Source organism: Neovison vison, chromosome 6, assembly GCF_020171115.1.
Source record: "Neovison vison isolate M4711 chromosome 6, ASM_NN_V1, whole genome shotgun sequence".
In the NCBI taxonomy this organism is placed as follows: Eukaryota; Metazoa; Chordata; class Mammalia; order Carnivora; family Mustelidae; genus Neogale; species Neogale vison.
Genome location: NC_058096.1, coordinates 26,059,655 through 26,083,638, shown reverse-complemented (window position 1 = coordinate 26,083,638; position 23,984 = coordinate 26,059,655). Strand labels below are relative to the sequence as shown.

The following is a 23,984-nucleotide window of genomic DNA, read 5'->3' as shown; positions in this document are numbered from 1 at the left end:
AATTTATATTAACTGTGTCATTTGGGAACTTAATCCCCAAAATTATTATTATTATTTTTTTAATATATATTTTTTTCAATTTATTTATTTTCAGAAAATCCCCAAAATTATTTTTAAAGTCTTCCTGTATTGGTAGTGCCCCTGGATCCTGGCAGAAGTTAATACAAACTTTCTCTCAAGGAAAATACTTAAAGGTCTCAAATACTTCACACAGAGAAAGTTCCACAAAATGCACTTGCAATTAAAAAATAATCATAAAACATGAAGAGGGAAACCTAATGTTAAGAACCTGTATAAACGACAAAACAGAAAATATGAGGGGTGCCTGGGTGGCTTTGTTGACTGAATGACTAAATACTGGTTTCAGCTCAGGTCATGATCTCAGGGTCCTGGGATCAAATCCTAGGGGAACTCTGCACAAAGCCAGAAATGAGCTTGGAATTCTGCCTCTGCCTCTGCCCCTCCCCTGGCTCACATAAGCAGTCACTCAGTTTCTCAAATAAATAAATCAGGGTTTGATAGCATCAGGCATATCTGAGAACGGATGAGGGGAACCAAAACAGGGTGATTGGTTCAAAGTTAGTTTAAGAAAAAGTTAAAAACTGAGATTCCCACCTTCACCCCTTCTAGCTGGCCTAAGATTGGGTGAGTAAAAATGGATCTTTGGACCAGATAACAAACAGAGATCAAACAGATAAACTAAACTGTAGTTATATATGAAAGTTGATGCCCTCCGTGCTATTCCAGTCATCCTTCCAGAAAGCTGGCCCAGGGGTGCCTGGTGGGCTCAGTGAGTAGGGCATGCGACTCTGGATCTCAGAGTTGTGAGATGAAGCCTCACGTTGGGCCTGGGGCCAGTTTTAATTAAAAAAGAGAAAAAGGGGGTGCCTGGGTGGCTCAGTGGGTTAAAGCCTCTGCCTTCAGCTCAGGTCATGATCCCAGGGTCCTGGGATTGAGCCCCACATTGGGCTCTCTGCTCAGCAGGGAGCCTGCTTCCCCCTTTCTCTGGGCCTGCCTCTCTGCCTACTTGTGATCTCTGTCTGTCAAATAAATAAATGAAAGCTTAAAAAAAATGTTTAAAAAAAAAAAAGAAAAAAGGTGGCCCACCATGTGTTTACACTCAAGTGTTAGATAGCAGGTTGGTTGGTTTGTTTGTTTCTAAAAGTAGGGGCGCCTGGGTGTCTCAGGCAGTTAAGTGTCTGACTTTGGCTCAGGTCATAATCTCAGGGTCCTAGGATCAAGTCCTGCAAAAGGCTCCCTGCTCAGCAAGGAGCCTGCTTCTCCCTCTTCTTCTGCACCCCCAACCACTTGTGCACACTCATGACGTCTCTCACTCTCTCAAATAAAATCTCTAAAAAGAAAAGCAATTAAACTGGTGATCGCCTGTGACTGACCCAATCACCAGCAAGCCCAGAACTTTCAATATGCTTCTTTTTCTCAGCCCAATTTTAACCTTTGAGCAGAAAACAACGAACTAGCAGAAATCGGAGGAAAGCAAACAGTATGAAATGACAGTGACGAAAACAAAGAAACAGAACAAATAGAGACTGCTCTTGGATAAAAAAGCTAAAAGGCCATCAATAAAATCTTCATTTTGGCCTGTATAAACTAGTCATCTTTAAAAAGATTTTATTTGTTTGACAGAGAGAGATCACAAGTAGGTAGAGAGGCAGGCAGAGAGAGGGGGAAGCAGGCTCCCCACTGAGCAGAGAGCCCGGCGCCTGGCTTGATCCCAGGACCCTGAGATCATGACCTGAGCCCAAGGCAGAGGCTAAACCATGAGCCACCCAGGCGCCCCTAAGATTTTATTTTTAAATAATTTCTACACGCAATGTGGGGACTGAACTCACAATGCTGAGATCAAGTCGCCCACTCCACTGACTGAGCCCGCCAGGCACCCCTAAACTTATCACTTTTGTGTATTCATTCTGGAATCACATTATTAGCGATAAAGGATAATTGGAAGGAAGGCAGACAGGGACAAAGTGCCACCCCCACAACCAAGACGAAGCCACCCTTAAAAGATTTTTACACCACCCTGGAAGGTGGCCTCCAACCTATTCCAAGTGATACATGACAAAAACCTGATTGGATGACAGGCAAAGGAAGGGTTAGATTAAAACAGCTCTCCAACAAACCCATAAAATTCCCTAGACATAGAACCCCAATGGTAACCCTCTCCAATCCCCTCCTTCCTCGGGAGCCTTGTACTATCACTCAGTAAATCTTGCTTTGCTGCCCACCACTCTTTCTGGTCTACCTCTTCATTCTTCAAAGTGGCATGGCCAAGAACCATGGGCACTGGTGGAGAAAAAAAATCCTATAATATTAGGAATCTAAAAAAATTCTAGGTCACTGCCTGAGAGTTGATTCCAAATATTATATACACGGCATAAAACTAAAGTACTTATAAATTCACTTGCACAGGGGTAAATAGATGACTTCGATGGTATTAACCCATGAAACCCATGCTCTTGGTATTGTAAGTAGAATACATTGTGAGAAAACTTCTTCTTCCCTTTCCTTACTTTTAAGTAGGCTCCATGCCCAACATGGGGCTTGAACTCATGACCCTGAGATCAAGAGTCACATGCTCTACTGACTAAGCCAGGCAGGCACCCCAGAAACTGTCATTTCTTAAGAACAGCATTATCATTTTCCAGAAAGTATAAAAATCAGCAGCGTCACCTATGAAAAAGTTTCCTGCTTTACATGCCTTTATATGCCAGACTGTGAAGAAGTAAAAATCCTTTAATTTTTAAGAATTCTTAAGAATAAGTCAATCTCTGAATGTGATCACAAGATTTTAATCATCTCTTGGTGTATTAGCAAATCCATTACTGCTGAGAAATCCTTGTAAGAACAAATGCTATATTAAACCATTGTTGTTTGTGTCTCTAAGAGTATCACCTTCCTGACAGACCAAGAATCACCTTTCTGCTGGTTTAGAAGCTATACAATGTGGAGTGCTTGGTACTTTACTAAGATAGGACAATTCATTTAAAGGCTGTGCACTACTGTTAGCTTGGTTTAAAAATATCAATCAACTTGCAGGATCCAGAATTAATGGGATTATTTCATTATAGCTTTCAGGAGACTTAATTTCCAAGCTAACTATAGTCACAAAGGCTTTTTAAGGTATCATTAAGGAGTTTCAGAAATTTGCATAATTTTAGCTGCTGTTTATACAAAATAATGTAGTTACAAACCAAAATCTAAAGATGACTCCATTTATTTTTTTTTCTTTTTGCCCCAGCTTTAATAAACCCAAATCTAACTTTAATATAATTGTATAAAGAATTACTTTCCCAAAGAAGATAAATTGCTCCTTTCAAAGTTACTTAAATCTTGGAGATGATACAGTTGGAAAAATTTGTGTTCGGTAATCTAATGAGGTATAAAACATTAATTTTGTAGAATTTACATTTTTAAAAGTATATCCTAAAGAGATATACCAAGATGCAATGATTTGTTATTGTATACATATTAAACGCTTTTTAGTAATATGTCAATATATCATATATGAATTGAATATATTCAGTTCAACAAATACTAGAGAACCTACTAAAGTTGGTTTCCAAGAGTGACAAAGATGAATAATGTGCCTTTTTGGCCTTCCAGAAATATTGAGAGTAAGGTAAGTGATTGATAGGTATGAAAATGCCTACCACAGAAGGAAGCAAAAGCTAAGGATTGCAAAAAAAAAAAAAAAAAAAAAAAAGTACTACAAGCAAAGGGATTAAGATAAAAATCCTTCTGAATAATTTCAAAAGATTTCCTGTAGTAAGTGGTTGAGATAACCCATGAAGGTTGAGTTTAATTTCTCCTAGAGGAGACACTTACAATAAATGTGTGCTGCTTTTAAGTGATTAATAGTAGAAAAATATTATGTAACAGTCTGAAATAGATATGAATAACTTTAATACTTACCTTTGTCTAATTTCATGAAATATAATGTGTTGAGTAAAAATTTAAGTTCTAAATATTTTATACCTTTAGTTATATCCAGGAGAATTTTTGTTTCCTTAATAGGAAATACCTAGCATTACTCTGGACCCTCCTTAGATCAGTCAGGATTCCATTGGAGACAAGTTAAATCAGGATTCCTGGAGTGGGAGTTCAGATACTGGTATTTTGCAAAAGTCCTCTAGATAATTTTAATATTTTAGAAAGATTTTATTTTTAAGTAATCTCTATACCCAAGATGGGGCTCAAACTCCCACCCAGATATCAACAGTCCGACCCTCCACTGACTGAGCCAACAAGGCACCCCTGTAGGTAATTTTAAGGTGCGGTCAGGATAGCAGACCACCAGGCTAAATTTCAGTTGAGAGACTTTGGTCTTACTAATAACCGATTTACTTTCCTTTGCTGGTTCAGTAAATAACAAGAATATTCCCAATAACACTCTTTTATTAGCTACCACTCAACTTAGTATTTACTCTGCGCCAGGCACAGTGCCAAAATTCTTTTGTGCATTATCTTACCTAGTTTTCATAGCAAGGTGTATTTCCAAATTACTTGCCCAGTTAACCGTACCATTCCGGGACCCAAGAACTTACCCACTGCACCACACTGCTTCTCTCCTCTAATTCACTCCTGATATGGAACTGTCCAGAACACCAAAGTCTATCAGCAGTTATAAATAAATGTTATCTGCAAAGAGCGACCAAGAATGCAAATGACACAAGAAAGAGTATGGAAGATACCAGGAAGTGACACTGTAGGCTGATGAGGCGATCCAAAATCTCTAGTTCCCAGGTCCTCCCAATACCTCTTCCAGCCTTCAACCACCCCTAAACCCCACTTTTAAAGCTCACTGGTCCTTGATGGCCAATGTTAGGGCGACAATAACCTTTGAATACAAAGGGTCAAAAAGCTAGCCCAGGCATTTCCCAAACCCGAAGCTGCAGTCTAGGGGTTCAGTCATTACTGGTGATGGGGAAAAGCCTTCTGGAGCCTTCCACAGCAGCCCACCAACTTAATGAAAAGGGAGGAAATGCGGGGCGGGGGGCGGGGGGCATGGAGCGGAGGCGGCGCTGATCAGTTCGCTTTCCCCAGAGCCTTAGGTGGGAGACCTCGCAGCAAACCGCCGAAGGTGGGACGCTTGGCTGGAAACTAAGCACCCACCCCTACCCCGCATTCTCTACTACCGCGAGGGGAGAGCCGGGTGAGTGCGCGCCAGGCCACCCGTATTCGCCGCGCTTCAGGATCCCAGGGCAGGCGGGCGAGTATTGTCCCGTGCCGCACCCTGGAGCAAGGGCGCGACCGCGGTGTCAGTTGTTTGGGGAGAGGGGCTGGCCCGACCCTAGTGCACAAACCCGGATTTGACTGAAGGCACTGAAGCAGGGACCCTGGCTCTTGCTTGGGGCGAAGGGCTACCCGCTCACCGCAACGCGGAGCGCAGCTGGCGCGGGAAGCTTCCTACTCCGGAGGATCCCTAGGGCAGCCCGCGCTGGTTGCCGTGGCAACCCCACGCTCCTGGCGGAGCCGGCGCGCGCCGCGGGGCTCAGTCACTACCGGAAGTGACGTGTTTCACCTGCCAAGCGAGGGTGGGGTGGGACGGGGGTGCTGAGGTGCCGCCGCCGCCAGCCAGTCGGGAGCGCGCAGGCACCGGCTGACTGAGACCCCGGGTGAGAGCCGCCTACCTTCAGTCACCGCCCACGGCCGGGCCGCCACCATGGCGCTTCTGCTGCGCTTGGTCCTCTTGTGCGGAGTCGCGGGTGAGTAGGGGGGCAATTTGGTTCCAAGGGTTCCTATTGCCGGCACCGCCCTGGGGCGCTCTCTGCCTGCGGCCACCCGGGAACAATGAGGCGTGGGGGAGGGGACGGGTGCGATTTGGGGGCGCTGCGGCAGTGGTGGCTGTGCGGGCGGTATTGCACCGGGGTGGTTTTGCGGAGCCCGGCGCGCGAGCCGGGAAGGTGGAACGCCTCGGAATGGAGCCGTGCGGGGGCGTGAGGTGCGGGGGCGGGGGGAGCTGGGGGTAGTAGGGACCGATCCCGGTGATTGAGGGGCGGCGGTGGAGGGGCTCCCCGGGCGCGGCGTGCCGGGTGCGCCCGGCGTCTTTCCCGGACCATTCTTCGCTGCGGGTGCGAGCTTTGCTTTATTTGCTCTTGCCCTTTCTCTTGATCGCTCGTGTCGAGTCCGCGCGGGGTTACTCGATTTCAGGAGCCTAGGGCTGCGACTTCCCAGGTGTTGAGCAGTCCAGGCGGGGAGGCTGAATTACAAACGCCATGATTAAATAGACACTGAGCTTTTCAGTGCCGCCGTGCGTCCGAGCGATCTCTAGGAAAGAGGCGCTGAAGGAACAGTAGCTTGAGCATTCTTGGTCTCCTAGAAGAGGCGAGCCCAAGCACGAGACGAACAGTCGTCGCTTGAGCATTCTTCATCTCTAAGAGGCGAGGCCAAGCACAAGCTGTTAACTAGACGGTGGCTCGACGGAGTAGACGGTTGGAAATCCAAACTAGGTTCCTGTAGAAATGCAGTCGTGTAATTTCTGCAGTCCCGGAGCGAAGTGCAAAGAGGAAATCGTAAGCTCGGTTTGCGTTTATGATGAGTTAATTCATTTCGAAGATAAGAGGGGATGACTTATACAGGGTAATTCCTGAAGGATTCGCCAACTACATTTTTTGACTGCGCCTCTCTCAGGAGGGGAAAAAATAGGCATTTAAAAAAATGTGTGGACCATTAGAAGGCATAATCATTTGACGCTTTAAAAAAAAAAAGATCAGTTTTCATGGCAGTGTTTTAACTAACTGATCTTGTTTGTCAGGATAGGCATATGTCACGTTTAGAACCAAATGGCTAATTTTTAAAAATCCAACGGTGCGACCCTCAGGAGGCATACTCTGTGTAGTCTCCGGAAGGACTTTTTTTTTTTTTTTTTTTTTTTTGAAGTGTTGGAAAGGAGCGGGTGGCCCTTTTTGTTGGGATGGCTCTCTGCTTCCTGTTGAAATGTTAATTCCATTGTTGGGTGCCACATCTGTGAGCATTACTCATGGGATCAACATTCTATTAACAAGTCTAATCTTCAATATATAGCACCACCTCCACCTCCACCTTTTTGATACATATCATTTAGACTTGGGTGAAATTTCCAAAGTAATGCTTCTGGAAAGGACGAAGGGTGAGTAACCAGTTTACATGGTACATTCCCACCTTTGTTTTGTCAAAGACTAAACTGAAGTTGAAGTGGGTAACGCATGTTCTCTCTGGGAAAAATATTTGAAGCTACATCTAGAGCAGAAAAGTGGAATAACACATGTAGAGGATCACCCCCCCACCCAATGCCAACCCCCACCCCGGGGATTTCCAGATAATTGTGTGGATTTCATTTTTTTCTGGACACCTCACTTTGTTAGGAGCAATCTCAACAGGATATTTTTGATACAGAGTCATTCTACTCATAAACGGTATACTAGGATAGTGAACTTCTCGTGAAAGCACTGTTGTCTTTAGCTTAACAACTATTTTTAGGTACAGTTTTCCAGCTTAGGGAACAACTCAAAAAGCTATGTAATTGATCTATGGCTTTGAGTAGTTCTTCAGATAACTCTTGCCATTTTAGGCATTCATTCCTATGAATTTGATTTGAGTGGTAACATGATTGACTTCTACATTTGGCAAAACAAAGTGGAGGAGACTTACATATTAAAAATTGCAGTGCTATTTTTTCTCTAGATCTGTTTCCATATGGGTTGTAAAGAGTTTTGTCATATATTCTGGTTGCTAGTGGAAGTCCTTTTGATGTATTTTATTACCTATCCAGTATCAAGTCACACTACCAGTAGCAAAAGTGGCTGTAGTAGAACAGCTGTAGCAATGGTAGTAATATTAGAGCCTTGATTGAACAGTTATTAAATGCCAGGGCACTGTTAAGAGCTTTATATATACTCCATCTACCTAGCAATCTTGGAGGGTATGTATTGTAATGATCCGTGTTGCACATGTGAGGAAACTGAGGTGCAGAGTAGTTATATAACTTAATTTGCTAAGGTCACAGATTTCCTCCTTAATCCTTGCTCTTACCATTTGCGATTTTTGCCTCTGAAACAGCCATTTTCCTCTTTGATTACCTCTAATTGACCTCCTAAATTTCTTTTTTTTTTTTTTTTTTTTAAAGATTTTATTTATTTACTTGACAGAGAGAGATCACAAGTAGGCATAGAGGCAGGCAGAGAGAGAGAGAGGAGGAAGCAGGCTCCCTGCTGAGCAGAGTGCCCGATGCGGGACTCGATCCCAGGACCCTGAGATCATGACCTGAGCCGAAGGCTGCTGCTTAACCCACTGAGCCACCCAGGTGCCCCAACCTCCTAAATTTCTATCACTGGTTATCTGTCATGTAGTAAGAACCTGCTGTTGGTTTGACTATGTGCCAAATACTGAAGACTTTCATTTTAGCCCTTTATTTTCTTAATCTTAGTTCATGCTCTCAGACACTATTACAATAACACAAGGAACCAGGGCTTAGGCGGGTGTTACAAACTCATGTGGCCCGTGTATCAGCATCAGCATCACCTGAGGATCTTGTTAAAGTTCGGGGTGCTGTTGTTTCTCACACACTGTCAACATGAGTGAAGCTAGCCTCTGTCTTCAGCTCAGGTCATGATCCCAGGGTCCTGGGATCGATTCCCGCATCTGGTTCTCTGCTCAGCTGGGAGCCTGCTTCCTCCTCTCTCTCCCTGCCTGCCTCTCTGACTAGTTGGGATCTCTGTCTATCAAATAAATAAATAAATAAAATCTTTAAAAAAAAAAAGTACTTGTCTTCCCACTACTTGTTAGCCATTTGATGGCTGCAGGCCTCTGTCCTTTCTGTGTGCCTCAGTTGCTTTGTGTATCAAGAATAGGGTTCCTACCATCTCAGAGTCATTACGGAGCAGAGTGAAATGTTTTATCATTTTGCTTGCCGGAGTCTTCCTTTGCATAAAAAATATGAAGATTAAATGTGAACTTGATCCCCTCCATATACCTCTCTTACTGTCTACATTTTTTCCATTATACCAACCACCTAAAAAAAAAGCTGCCCCTCCTCCAAGGCAAGCCACTTTATAATGGCTTCTTACCCTATTTGTTGTGGGGTGTCCATCAGTTACTCAGTTTATCTAATTGCACGAGGGGCATTGAGGGAAATTACTTGTGTTCTTATTATAGTCCCAGTGTTAGCTTATGGTATGTGGCAGAGAGCAAATGTCTTATGACGGAAGGTTTGCAGCTTTTTAAATCGCTAGGCCCGTGCAGATGCTGTAGCTGTCATCAGTTCCAGCTCTCTCTCCCCTCTCATCAGATAAAGACGGTCCTTGGCAGTGGTCATTCCAGTTGCCTTGTCTCATTCTGTTGTTAGTCTAAAGAAGTTCTAAGCTTTTGCTTTATCTTTGATCTCATTGTTCTATTCCACTTCAGTTGCCAGAGAGAACAGTAACCCTTTGGCAAATCCATTCATCTTTTCGGAGCTCCTTGATACCTGTTTTGGTTCTTTCCACCCTGCTAACCTGCTCTTCATCAAATTCATAGTAGGTGCCTTAAATACCAGCCTTCCCCATGATTTGTCCCATAGTCTTCTTCTCTCAATCTTAAATGTGGGTGGCCTCATTTATCCATTACTATAACCTCCAAATAGTTGTTCGTGACTTCCAAGTGGTGCCAGCTCAGCCCACCTCTCCTTTGAATCCTGCGCCACTATTTCCAACTGCCTAACATTCACATTCATCTAAATGCACTTTAATACCTCAGAACCTGCATGTCTGGAGCCAAATTCTTCCATTAATTAATTGATTACATGATTTAGTCATTCAGGTATTACACTTGATCTTAGCCAAAAGGCCGAGAAGTGATAGTCATTCAGGTATTTATTGCTTACTATGTTCTGTGCTGGGCGAGGTACCCTTACAGTAGTATAGAACTTAGCAAGGTGCAAATTTTGATAGGACACATCCAGCAGATGATACAGGTTTTGCAAAGGCATGGAGATCTGAAAAGGGTAGAATGTGTCATGCAAGGTGAGAAATTCAGTTCATTAAAGCACCTAACCAGCACTTCTCAAACTTTTGATGTATCTGAATCATTCTCGTAAGATAGTTGGGTGAGGCCCGAGATTCTGCTTTTTAGCAAGTTCCTCATCATGACACTGCTGACCACACTCTAGGTGAGTGAAGCTCCAAGGCTGTGCCAAGAGCTTAGTAGGAGATGAAAGATGATTGACATTTGTCAAGTTATACTACTCTCCGTGGTGGCACTGAAAAGCTTGTGGAGCCATTAAAGAAGTAAGATTATACGCTGAGATTATTCGCTTAAATGATGAATTCGGCAGCAGTCCTGGAGGCAGGTGGAAACAATGAGTCCAACGCTAACACAGGAAGCTGTCTAGGATGGTGTACACAGAAGCAGCCCCTATGGAAAAACAGTGGTGTTGGGCCTCCTCTCTGATCTAAAAAGTTGTTTTGAGAGAAATGCACTGAAGCCTGATATCTGGTTAGTTGCAAGAAATTCGTTGGAGAGAAGCAGTAGGATTCCTGGCTTTGAGTGAATGGGGAAGTCACTGACCTACAGAGGAAAAAAAGAGGAACGTTTTAGAGGGAACAACCAGCAAGTTTGAGTTTGGACAGGTGGTGTTCGAGGCATCTGAGGGGAATGGAAGTATAAAAAAAAAAAGTGTCTTGTAGGAAAATTGAAACAAAGGTCAGGATCTTGGGAAAGACAGATTGGTGGTAGAGAATTGAGAATCGCTGCTGAGAAGTACCATCTGTGTCGGGTTAGCCTGGACAAGCGAGTGGGACTAGGGAGGTGGTGCAAGGTGACATTGGAGCACACCAATGGGAACAGTGGGAAGTGTGGGGGATGTAAGACGACTGTGGGAGGAGGGTGTCCCAGAAACTGGTGCAAAAATGAAGTCAATAGGACTTACGATTAGGAAATTACTGGGAACATTCAGGAAGTTCTGAATTCCACAGGGAAGATGGTTTCCGTAGTGGGTGAAGCTAGATTTTCATAGATTAAAAAGAGCGGGCATCGGGTAAGTAAAGAAAGAAAAACATACTAGCATTTGCAGTTGGCTTGACAGTGAAGCGTTGCATATATGACTTTCATCCCAAGGTACAGTAGCAGACCGAGGGGATAAAGGTAGAAGCCAGCAGAGAGGGACTCCTGTAACTTACAGCCACCAGACCCAGAACCTTACTTTTTCATTTTTCTCCTCCTTGCACCTTAAATGTTGGGGTTCCTCAAGTTATGGCTTCAGTTAGCATTTATGTCTTGACAGCTTCCAGTCTATTTCTAGTCTGTCTACCAAGCTTCTCCCCATCATTTGAAACCCCCACTTAGCATCCCCTGCTTAGACTGCCCACAGGCGCCTCCAGTTGAACCTGTCTACGTAAGCACTGCTCCCTCCCATTAGGTGGCTTTTTCAGCCATCAAAATGCCCAGGCAGAAATACGGGCACCCTACCTTCCTATTCCTCTCATCGGCTTACATCCATCAGTTTCTGAGTCGCTTGTATCCCTCCAGCCACCACCTAGAGCCCGGGTTGTGCCAGCAGCTCTTAAGATGGTTGAAATCGCTTTGTTGGCATCTGATAAGTGAATTTTCCCCGCTCTGAACATATTACATTACTGGAGCGTGTTCTAACGGTTATCAAGTGGGCCTTTATTATAATTGTTTTTCCTCAACAGGCTGTACATTTCATGATGTGTCAGGGATTATCTGTTTATTCCTTATTTTGTTCGCAGTGTGTGCACAGTGCCTGTTAATGATATAAATGGGGAAAGTGTTCCAGACAGGAATTGATGTATATTGACTTGAGGAAAAGACCCAGAGGGAAAGAGCATTTGAAGGTCAAGACTAGGTACATCACAACAGCAACAACAAAAAAGAATAGGTACATTATGGAAGAGGTGAGCAGGGCTGGGCTCAGTATTCTGCCCAGACCAGCTTGGTGTTTGGGGTTTGTGTCAGCTTTGCTCTGCATTCAGTAATGGAGTGCATTCGTGTTACAGTCAGTCTCATTTTAATTTCCTGTCGCAGCCTGTTCTCCCAGTCCCCTTGTTTCTGTCTGTCCTCTCTTAGGTACAAATCATTATCAGGTGTAATTAAATAAAGGCAAGAATTGTTACTGGGAACTTTTAATTTGGTTCATTTGTTCATTCAGAGGCCAACAGGGAATGGATGTGGACTTTAAAATGATAAAGTAACCCAGACATAATTAAAAATTATCTAAGGAAAATGAACTTATGACTTTATCCTATTGTTTTTCATCCATCTACTATTTTTTTTAAAGAAAACTAATATTCTAGAATAATTGTTAGATTGGTATTGGAATTAGATTGGTTTCTGTTAAGAGTGTGCTATGTTTCAGTAAAAAGCAGTAACCTTTTCTGTTGCTGGTTCCCTATCTTATTTTCTACCCAACTCTTTTGGGGGGCTGAAATGACGAATTGTAGAATGGGAGGGAGTTGGGAAAACGTCACCCCAGCATGATGAAGTGATCTGTTGCAGAAGCTGATTCGAAGTTCATGGTTTGGTTTGATGATCTCTTGGGGCTCCATTATTGGCATTGCTTTGTGGTCTGTTCACTCTGTTGAATCCATCACTGTCTCTGTGTAAAAATGTAAAGGAAGCTGAAAATGTTTTTACATTCAGTGGTGAAATGGTGACTTAAAGAGACAGTTTCTCTTTTGTGCTTTCCCACAGGCCTTTTCATTTAAAAAAAAAAATCTTTTTTTTAAGATTTTATTTATTTGACAGAGAAAGAGAGAGAGAGCACAAGCAAGGGGAGCAGTAGAGGGAGAAGGAGAAGCAGGCTCCCCGCCGAGCAGGGAGCCCGATGTGACTCGATCCCAGGACTCTACCCTAGGATCATGACCTGAGCTGAAAGCAGAGGCTTAACCATCTGAGCCACCCAGGCGTCCTCCCACAGACCTTTTCTGTCACCTTTCTTCCCTCGCCTCATTGACTCACTCTTCCAGGTTTCTAATAAAGAGTTAGCCAATTAGAGTTTAAGCATTAAAGGCTTTAACTTTGACTCAGGAGTATTTGCAGTGTATTTTAATTGGCAGTGTGCTGTAGAAGAGAAGACTGTGGCCTGTCCTGTTGACAAAGAGAAGGTAGGCTAAGGGAGGAAGATAATAACAGTCTATTTTTAGGGTAGGTGTGAGATCAATGGCATGGTTTAGTGTGTCTTTTGATAGTTGGTGAGAAAAAGGATTAACAGTCAAATTAACCAGTGTTAATTGGTTAACTGAGACAATGCAAATTTCCTTTGAAACTATTAAATCACTTTCATTATTCAAAGGCATTTTACAAGTTGGAATGGGAATGACTTTGATTTCATTTACTTGCAAGAAATAAAAACAAACTTCGATTACAGGTAACCAATTTTGGTTACTTTTTCACCATCCCATAGTGTAAGTGTATGTTCTGAGTGAGTTTTAAATGTTTCTCCAGAGGACCGGTAGTTTGGCTGCACAGATCACATGCTCTCAAGGAATCTCAAGAAACACTCAGAGTGAACCAAATTCAGCCACATCTCTGTTGAATTGTTAGAGGACTGTAGCTGACTTTCAGTCTCACTTGGATTCCCCAGTGAACAGAGCTTTGAACTCTTGAATACCAGATGATTCCCATGGGGGTTTTCCCTGATGGGCCAGACAAAAACTTTTGAGAGTTGGTGCCCTGGGTTGTTGTACAGTAAGAATTGGGAGGAATTACTTGGTTGTACAATGTGAAATCTGATACTTTTCGAATGAACCTGGTAACTCTTGGCTAGAAAAGTGAATTGTACCTTTTTCCCCCTTAACATATGTGTGTGTGTGTGTGTATCCCCCTTAACATATATATAACATATATATATAGTTTCCAAAAAACTCAAGAACATTATACAAGTTTTAAATTTGTATTTTGCCAAAAGTATCAATATATGCATTATTTATATAACTTCATCAGCGATGGAATTTGAATCAGTACTATAAACATGTTGCAGTCACTAAATCTAGATCATCACAGTGAACCAAAATGCACAGTTGTTACGATGTAATTTGCATGGGGTGGAGGGGGAAGCCCTCAAGTGGTGGGAGACTAGCCAGGGGACAAGCCAACTTCCCTGCTGAGATCATGATGGTAGCTGAAACCAACAGTCAGATGCTTAATAGACTGAGCCATGCAGGTGCCCCGATGTAACTTATTTTATAAGTGCCGCATTTGAATCTGCTCTTCTGACAGCCTCTGGGTAGGAAGGAGATTTTGTATTACTATCATTTATAGGAATTAGGGAACACAAGCACGGGCAGTGGAAGAGGATGAAGCAGGCTTCCTGCCAAGCAGAGCCCAGTGTGGGGCTCGATCCCAGGACCTAAGCCAAAAGCAGGTACTTAACCACTGAGCCACCCAGGCACCCCGGGGTGATGGGGTGTAGATGGAATTGGAGATCTTGGGCTCCTCAGCCCCAGCAGGTTGTACCTTGTAGAAATATTTGAGTCTAGAGTTGTGAGACATTATAGTTCTTAAAGAATATTTTGTTTAGCCCAGTATATACAAAATATCATTTCTATATGTGATCAAATGAAACATTAATAAGATTAAATTTTTTTCCCTCATACTAAGTCTGGTTAGCCATGTTAAGTGCTCAGTAACCATGTGTGGCTGCAGCTAACCTTTTGGTCAGCAGAAGTCTAGAAATTGGGGCTTTAGTTCCAGTCACCTTCTAACATATCTAATCTCTGAACATCCTACTAACTACAAAGTCATGAGTGTGATGTGCTCACGAGATAATTATAATTATTTGTATTACACAGTATTCCTGTTGGTAACAAGTTAAATACGGTCTCTTGTTTCTTAGTTTCTTGAATTATCAGATCATTTGTTATTATGTACAAAATTATGTCAGTTGCCTTTATACAAGCTCTATACATTTACATTATAGGTGTGAGGGAGAAAAAAGAAATAGATGCACAAAAAAAATCACATTTTTAATTTGCCTCTGAGGGAAATAAATGCATTTATGGGAAGGTAGAAAATAAGGACAGACTGGCCCCTGTTGATGGTTGCTAGGGAAATTTGAATTCACTTTGGGATATTAGAAAGAAATTACTGGGAGACTGAGGCAGTCAAGTTAGACATGCTTACAACAGGGGTGATTTTCTTATTGTAATCAACCCTTTCTTTATTACCTTCAGAATTTTCCATAAGCAGGTAATATTTACTCATTTTGCTCTTTTATCTATTTCTTTGCTTTCTAATTTTCTGTGATCTCATCTTTATAAGACACTTTTCCTGAGTTTTGTTTTGTGTATGTGTGTTAGCTTTGCTTTTTGCCAGTTACTTTTACTATTCCATGTTAATTAAAGGAAGAGAACCTGAGGTTTTTATGAGCAGGGACCTTTGGGCCTCACCACCCTCTACCCCTCTTCTGGTTACTTAAAAACCAGAATATCTTCCGGGGTTCCCTGGTCAGAGCTCAGTTCTGTCTCAGACATGGATTTATCTTACAGGCCAGTTTCTTTGCTCCTGCTCATGGACTGTGGTATACAACTGTGTACATTGGCGAGACTTTATTGTCCCAAATGTGGCTAGACTTTTTTTTTTTTTTTTTGTAAAGTCCATTTATAAAACATTGGGACATTATATTTTTAACAAAAACAGGAGTAACCTTTGTCTCTAACTCCTTCAGCTCTTTCACATTTCTTTGAAAGTAAACCTTTTAGGAGCACTGGCTGGTTCAGTGGGTAGAGCATGCAACTCTTGATCTTAGGGTCATGAGTTTGAGCCCTATTTTGAGGGTAGAGTTTACTTCAAAAAATTTTAAGAATTAAAGAAAAGTAAACCTTTTCTCTGAAGTATGACATACATAGAGAAGCACAAAGTTGAAAGCATTATTTACAAGTAAACAGGTAAGAGAGTTTTCACAAAGCAGAAACATCTGTTTAATCTCACCCTGATCAGGAAGTAGAATATATGCCACATTTCTCATTTGAAAACAATCCTTCAGGGGCACCTGGGTGGCTGGGTGAGCCTCCTGGGATTGAGCCTCTCATTCCTGCATTGGGCTCACTGCTCCCTCACTCTACCTGCCTGCTTCCCTTGCTTGTGCACACTCTCTTTGTCAAATAAATAAGTGAATCTTTAAACAAACAAAAAAACCCTTCCTTGACCACACATCACACTTATTACTTTCCTTCTACCCTTGAGACCCAGGTTCCTCAAAACAGTGGTCACTTCTGTTTCTCCTCACACATCTCAAGTTCATAGCCTTTCCTAGCGACTTCCCAACTCTCTTCTGATTTCTAACTATGTAGATTCATGTTAACACTATATAAATGGAATTATACAGTCTGTGTTTTTTGTCTTTCACTTACCACATTAGAAAGATTATTGATTTTGTGTAGCTGTAGTCTATTCACTTGCATTGCTAGATGGGATTCTGTTGTGTGACTGTATCACAATTGATTTACCCCGCTTATTACTAATGGACTTTTCCCCAATTTTTTGCTATTGTGAAAAATGCTGCTTTGTCATTCTCATTCTTGTGTTTCAGTGCAAATGCGTACACATTTCCCTACCTGTGAATGGGGTCCCAAAGGTAATACCTATGTTTATCTTTAGTTGAAATTGCCAAGCAGGTTTCCAAAATTGATGGTGCCAGTTGATACTCCCACCAGTAGAGTATGAGAGTTTCAGTTATTCCACATCCTCCCCGGGGTGTTTTTTCATTCTGGCTATTCTGGTGGGTGTATAGTGCCATACCATTTTTTTAAACATCCTAATTATGGAAGTTTTCAAATATATAAAATGGAAAATGGTACGATAAAGCTCAGCTTCATCAACTATGAACTTGTATCATTTGGATTCATGATCCCATTCTGTAATCTTCCACTTTCTTTCCCATTTGTCTTCACAGATATTTCAGACTTGAAACTGTCTCTAGAAACCCTCTACCTATGTTTTTTCTGCCTCTTTTATTCCAAGTAAATGCTGTATGCCTCCTTTGTTAGAGAAGAAAAATAGAGGCTATCAGTTACAAATTCCCTTAATTTCTTGTACCTCAGGCTATAAGCTTATCCATAATTGTACCAGTCTCTCGGGTCCTTTCCTTCATTCTTATTTATTAATTAGTTAATTAATTTATTTTATGGTTCACTTAGTTATTTTGGAGAGAGAGAGAGAAAGCACATTTGCACATGAGCTGGGGGAGGAGCAGGGGGAGGAGAAGAGAGAGAATCTCCCGCAGACTCTCCCATGAGTGTGGAGTCCCATGCGGGGATCCATCTCACAACCCTGAGATCATTCGTGACCTGAGCCAAAATCAAGAGTCCGACACATAACTGACTGAGCCACTCAGGCACCCCCCTCTATTTTTTTTTTTTGTAAGATTTTATTTTATTTTACTTATTTATTTGACAGACACAAGTAGGCAGAGAGGCAGGCAGAGAGAGGGGGGGAAAGCAGGCTCCCCACCAAGCAGACAGCCCATGCGGGGCTCCATCCCAGGCCCCTGAGATCACAACCGGAGCTGAAGGCAGAGGCTTAACCCACTGAGCCACCAGGCACCCCCACCCTCCTCTATTCTTATTTAAAGTTGTCTTGTTTACTATTTTCTAACATCTTTCTTTTGTGGGGTGTTGATCCTTCAGTCTCTTGAGTTTTCTGCTGTGGGTATTTTTAAACCTCTTTCATTCTATTTGCTTTTTTCTTTTGACTCCTATAAACATGCACTACATTTCTTATTTCAAAACAACCTTTCCTTGACCCCCAATCACCCTGTACCACTTCCCTCCTATACCCTTGAGAGCCAAGTTCCTCAAAAACAGTAGTCGCTTCTGTCTCTACTCACACATCTCAACCTCTGTAGGTAGATACTCCCCAGAGCCATCACTAAATCAGATTTGACCTAGGTCACTAGTTGTTCTTTTTTTTCAAACATAGTAGATACATTTCAGAGTCATTTGTTTACATAACATATTTTGAGTTTTTCTTGTATGGAAGGCACTGCTAAATGTGAGGGATAAAAGATTAAAAAATACCTTTCAACCGTCGTGGCTTCTGTCCTAGTAGAAGTGATAAGCTTGTAAGATGACAGTGAATTGCCATGTTAGATACTGTTTATTGAAAGATGATACCGAGGGGCACCTGGATGGCTCAGTGGGTTAAGCCTCTGCCTTCAGCTCAGGTCATGGTTCTGGGGTCCTGGGATCGAGCCCCGCATAGGGCTGTCTGTTCGGTGGGGAGCCTGCTTCCCCCTCTCTCTCTGCCTGCCTCTCTGCCTACTTGCGACCTTTGTCTGTCAAATAAATAAATAAAATCTTTAAAAAAGAAAGAAAGAAAGAAAGAGAGATGATACCGAGTTGTGTTGGAACTGTTCTAAAAGCTTTTCATACATTCTTTTATTTAATTCTTACACTGGAGTAGGCATTATTACTGTTAATATTAGGAGAAAAACACTGATTTAAAAAGGCTGGAAACTGGCCTATAGCTAAGCAGTTAGTAAGCTCAGTATGAATTTGAACCCAGATCTGACTTTGGAGCCCATGCTATTAATGGATAGAACTGCTTCCATAATTCAGTATGCTAATGTGTCAGAAATGAATGTCTGCACGTGTAAGGGAGCTCCAGGAACTGCTGCTTACTGCCCTTGAGTTGTGGAAGAAGGGGAGGAGATGGATGTCAGGGAAAGACTTCCTGTTGGTTGATTGTCTAAAATTAGGACTTAGATCTGAAATAGATATTTTAGTTCAACACCCTTCATTTATGTGTGAGCCCTAAAGTAGCAACAACATGTCCAAAATGATAGTGGGTTTTGTTGTTGTTTGTGACAGATGACAGATTCTTAGTCTGGTACTTATTTTCCTCTTAAAAAAAGTTCACCCAGGGGCGCTTGTCTGGCTCCGTCCGTAGAGCGATGCTGCAGCTCTTGTTCTTGGAGTTGTAAATTCAAGCCCCACATTGGATGTAGAGATTACCTAAAAATAAAGTTAAAAAGCAAAACAAAAACAGATAAAGATTCACCCAAATACCTGAACCAATGTGCTACCTAAAATTCCTTCTCCTTAGAAGTTGAGTACAGCAGAGGAAAAGTGTGTATTCCAAACCCTCCTCCACTCAGGGTGATTGGAGTAGGGTCTACAACCTCCTGGTGATTCATAGTGCTATTTATTTATTTAGAATTTTTATTTATTTATTTGTCAGAGAGAGAGAGCGCACAAGCTGGGAGAGCAGCAGGCAGAGGGAGAGGCAAGCTCCTCCCCACTGAGCAAGGACCCCATATACTGGCCTAGATCCCAGGAGCTGGGATCGTGACCTGAGCAGAAGGCAGGTGCTTAACCTACTGAGGCAGGTGACCCCATAGTGATTTTTAAAACAAGATCTCTGTGTTCAAGGGTGTTTACTGGTGAGCTTCTACTTACAGGATCAATGTGGCTTGGCAGTCTTGTATCTTGCTCCCCGTAGTGGCTTAGATACCTCTCAGTAACTCTTTCTTCATTGTAAAATGGGGTAATGGTCATACTTCCTTTAGAGTTATGAGAATTTAGAGTTAATATATATACACTTTGGAAAAGTGCCTGGCACATAATAAGCACCCAGTCACTGTTACTGTTTGTTGTTAAGATAATGATTTCCCCGTTTCCATCTCTGTTTACTTCCTGGACGCCTGTGGGGAGCAGGGAGCTTGGAATTTGCATTTAAAAAACTGCATAGAAAAGCATAGAAGTCCATTTAATGTCATTTCTCATTCTTATTAACTTACCTAACTATAAGTATTATTTCCTTAGCTCTGAGTACATATTAACCCACTGTACTGGGTACCCCACATGGGAATTAAACAAGCAAAACCTCTAAATCAAAGGGCATAATCTACTTTCCTCTGAGTGTTTTTCATCTCTCCCCCAGCAATATTGAAAGGCCTAGTTGGAGTACTTAACTATAACATTAACATACTTAAAATTTTTTTTTTTTTTTTCCTTTCTAGAAACACTCACTATTTAGGTGACTTTTATAAATTGCTAATCCCAAAGCAACTTCCTGGTGAGAAGGAAAGTTGCTGCAGGTTGGAGGGAGGGTCCAGGAAATGATCTAAATAGCATGGCAGTTGCATTTTTTAAAAGCATTTCTATTTCTATTATTTTTATATTTTAAAGTAAACTCTGCACCCAGTAGGAGGCTCAAATTCAGACTCTGAGATCAAGAGTCGCTTACTCTACTGACTGAGCAGCCAGGTGCTCTGGCAGTTGCATTTTTGCGGTTATTGGAATATCCTAGAGACTTGATGGCTAACACAGGCATCTGTAGTATTTGTTATCAGATATACACAACAGAATTACATTTGTCCTGATCAACATGTCCCTTAAACGGATCAGTTCCTGATTTACCCAATTTGTTTCTTAACATTAAAACAGTAATTCTTATGACACTCTTTGACATTTCTCAAAAGGAATTAGTACCAAGTAAATTATAACCACTGATGGTTAAGGTCATCATAATGTAGCTGTTCCCAAGAAATCAAAGAAATATGCAAGACTTTCGGAATGCAAATTTAAATTTTTTTTTTCCCTAGTCTTTTCCCCCCTTTTTTGTTAATATCTTTGGAATGACTCCAGATATTTTGAGAAACCATGCATCAGTATGTAGTATTTTTTTATTTTTGTTTCGTGTTTTAAGGGTAGTTGAAAAAATAGGACAAGTAAGTTTTCTTCAGCTACAGTTGTGATTTCAGGATGTTTACAAAAAGGTTTCTTTTTTAATTTTTCTTGATGTTCAGTTTCTCTCATTTTAATGTAACTATATGTAAAGTTGTTTACATGTTAATTTCTTAATCAGATTTGCTAATATTTCTTGTAATGTGAGTATTAAATTAATAAACATCAGTCTTTGCTCCTATGAGTACATGATGAGGTTTGTTCAGCTTTTTCTGAGCTCTATCTTCTGTATGGGATCATTGTTCCATTCCTTTGCTCTCCTGGATTCATGGTCTCCTGTGGCCCTCCTTCTTAGGCTTTTCCCACAAGGACTGCTAGGCTTTGTGTCCCTTTAATCACCACCTCTTTCATACAGTTCCTTCATCTTCCCTCTACTCTGAGCTCTGCTCTCTACTTAAAGTCTATCAGTTTTGGCCAATGCCAGGTCTGGGGGGGGTTGTTTTATTTTTAATATTTTAATAAATTTAATTATTTCTTATTTTAGAGAGAGAGTGGAAGAAAGTGTGAGGAGAGGGAGAAAATTTTCTAGCAAACGGCCCGCTAAGTGCAGAGCCTGCCTCTGGGCTCCCATCTCAGGACCCTGAGATTATGACCTGAGCCAGATCAGGAGTTGGGCTATTAACCAGCTGAGCCACCCAGGCTTCCCTCCAGGGGTTTATTGAATGAGGCTTGGGACATAACCCTCCAGAGATGAAGCCCCGAGGCACTGACAATGGAGTGAAACTTTAGGATGAGGCCCCATAAACAGCTCCCAACAATAGAGGAACATCTTGTGCAACGGGGAGGAGGCAATTAACACTGCCTGTGAAGAAAAGGGAAAGCTTCAGAGAGAAGGTGACAGGTAAGAGGTACTTTGAAAAGTGGCCAGAGTTGCTCTCAGACAGAGAAGGTGGAGCAGGGGAAGAAGTGGGCAGCTGCACATACACAAGTACTCCACCAGCAGGACTTAAAACCTTGTTCTCCTCAGCGCGTCCTCTCATTTCTTCCATTTCCTATGTTTGATTGGCTCTAGATGCTTTGTTGTAGTTCCGTCCTTTTTTTTTTTTTTTTTAACATTTTATTTATTTATTTGACTGAGAGAGATTTGTGAGAGAGGGAATACAAGCAAGGGAGAAGGAGAAGCAGGCTTCCTGCAGAGCAAGGAGCCTGGAGCTCCATATGGGACTGGATCCCAGGACCCTGGTATCATGACCTGAGCCGAAGGCAGATGCTTAATGGCTGAGCCACCCAGGCTCCCCTTTAGTTTCATCTTTAATAGAGAAAGGTCTCAAGTGATTTTCGCCTACTTTTAGCTGCATTAAAACTTGTTAATTTTTCTCTATTTTGAAATAAACCATCTTTCATCTGTGTTCCTTCTCTGATAAGAAGGAACTTGTGCCTATGAGTTGTGGTTTTTTTTTTCTTTTCTTTCTCTCCTTCCTTCCGTCCTTTTTTAGCTGCGTCTTTGACTCTGAAATCAAATGTGAAATGTTCACAGGAGGTACAGAGTAGGAAGGACACACGGTAAAGTAGCAATTTCAGTAAAGCAGGAAAAGTGCTTATGATGAAGTCCTCATCAGCTGCACGAGGTGTACATGGAGGGCATCTAATTCAATTTTGGGCACAAGGAATTAATCCATGTAATTTTGGGCACAAAGAATGGCTCCCAGAAGAAGTGCCTGGACTCAGTGATCTTTAAAATCCCTGTGCATATGCCATCACTGGTCAGACTTCACATTTAGTACCTTTTGTTAGAGGTAAAAACATGAAAAATAAGTTCGAGCTATTCTGTTTTGTTTCCCAAGTGATAGAACAACAGAAAACCTTCCTCTTCTCAGCAAGTTTGTTAAAAGCTTCTGGTTTTCTGACCTAATACAGTTAAATTTGTGGGTTTTTTCCTCCCTAGCTTTGATGTTCTCTATTTTTAAGACTTTACTTACTCAAAACATAATTGAAATTTCTCACATTTACTTTTTTCTCTCTTTAAGTCAGCCATAAAGTTTCATGAGCACTTTCTATTTTCCAGTGATTTTAAGATTGCGAGGAGGAAAAGATACCTGAAGACCATCCAGGTCAATGGGTAACTTAAACTTGAAGGAGTCTGTTAGAGAGATCAAAGCAGGTCCTTAGTTCAAAACGTTGCCTTCCTGCTAGAGGAATAGAGTCTTCAGTTATCTTCATTTCTCCTTCGTTCTTAGGGCAGAAACAGATCTTCCATGTTTGGTAGGAGATGACAACATCAAGGCTAAAAACATACTTTGATGAGCTGATGTCATTTTGATGCTCCAGTAGATGTCAGACTGGGCAGAAGAGAAACTTTGAAGATTCAAGTGTTTGAAATTTGAAGATTAAAAAAAAGCAAGCAGAAAACTGGGAGATGTTATTTCACTCACTGCCATAATTAGTTGTGATTTAGTGTGTTTACTTGCATAATCCAGTGCTGAGCACTAATTAACTGGATTTTGCAGACTGGGAGTTCATGGTGTTCTACGTATTTTATCATACTGAACATAAATTTAAGTGAAATTATAAGATTTGTTATTTGATTTAGTTTTCAGGCCTTGTTTGAACCTGCAAGTAGTTTGCAGTTTAAATTCTCACTTAATTTGCTGCATAAATAGAATTGGGCAGCACCTATTAGGAAAGAATCCCCAGAGACACTGCATGGAACTGAGTGTCAGCCTTTTGTCTCCTACAATTTGTGACTGTTGCTTACTTCTACACTTGAAAAACTACCCCTCTGTGCAAAGAGCCCCTTTGGTGTTGCTAGGAAACCCAACAACTGTTTTGTACAATCTTGAGATTTTAATTCATTTCTAGTGCAACACTTTGAAGAGCAGTTGAATGTTTTAAACATTTTTTTTTATTTTATTTACTTATTTATTTATTTTTTAAAGATTTTATTTATTTATTTGACAGAGAGAGATCACAAGTAGGCAGAGAGGCAGGCAGAGAGAGAGAGGAGGAAGCAGGCTCCCTGCTGAGCAGAGAGCTCGATGCGGGACTCGATCCCAGGACCCTGAGATCATGACCCGAGCCAAAGGCAGCGGCTCAACCCACTGAGCCACCCAGGCGCCCCTTAAACATTTTTTTTTAAAAAGAAATGTTGAAAGCCATTTAAAAATCCGTTTATTTATTTATTTTTTTTAGCAGCACACACATTAAAAGCAGAAATGGGCAGTCACTTTTCTTAACATCTCAGTTCTCAAAAACTGACTGCTCTCAACAGTTTGGGATATATCTTTGCAGATAATTTTTATACATATATAACTGTTTCTAAGGTAGTGTTTTAAGATAAAAGTAATTTTTATGTGTCAAACAAAGAATGAA

At 41.6% G+C, this 23,984-nt stretch overlaps 1 protein-coding gene and 1 pseudogene across 3 annotated transcripts in view; one reads left to right on the top strand and one right to left on the bottom strand.

The window, feature by feature from the left end:
- The first annotated feature begins 5,572 nt into the window (after nt 1-5,572).
- The window catches only part of CXADR (CXADR Ig-like cell adhesion molecule), a 56,305-nt gene continuing 37,893 nt past the window's right edge, over nt 5,573-23,984 (top strand). For all 3 annotated transcript variants that reach the window (XM_044251098.1, XM_044251097.1, XM_044251096.1), the window contains exon 1: nt 5,573-5,723. In XM_044251098.1, coding sequence (XP_044107033.1) covers nt 5,681-5,723 — 43 coding nt within the window. In that variant the 5' untranslated portion in view covers nt 5,573-5,680. The remainder of the gene's footprint in view (nt 5,724-23,984) is intronic.
- On the bottom strand, nt 9,691-9,831 carry LOC122910858 (annotated as a pseudogene).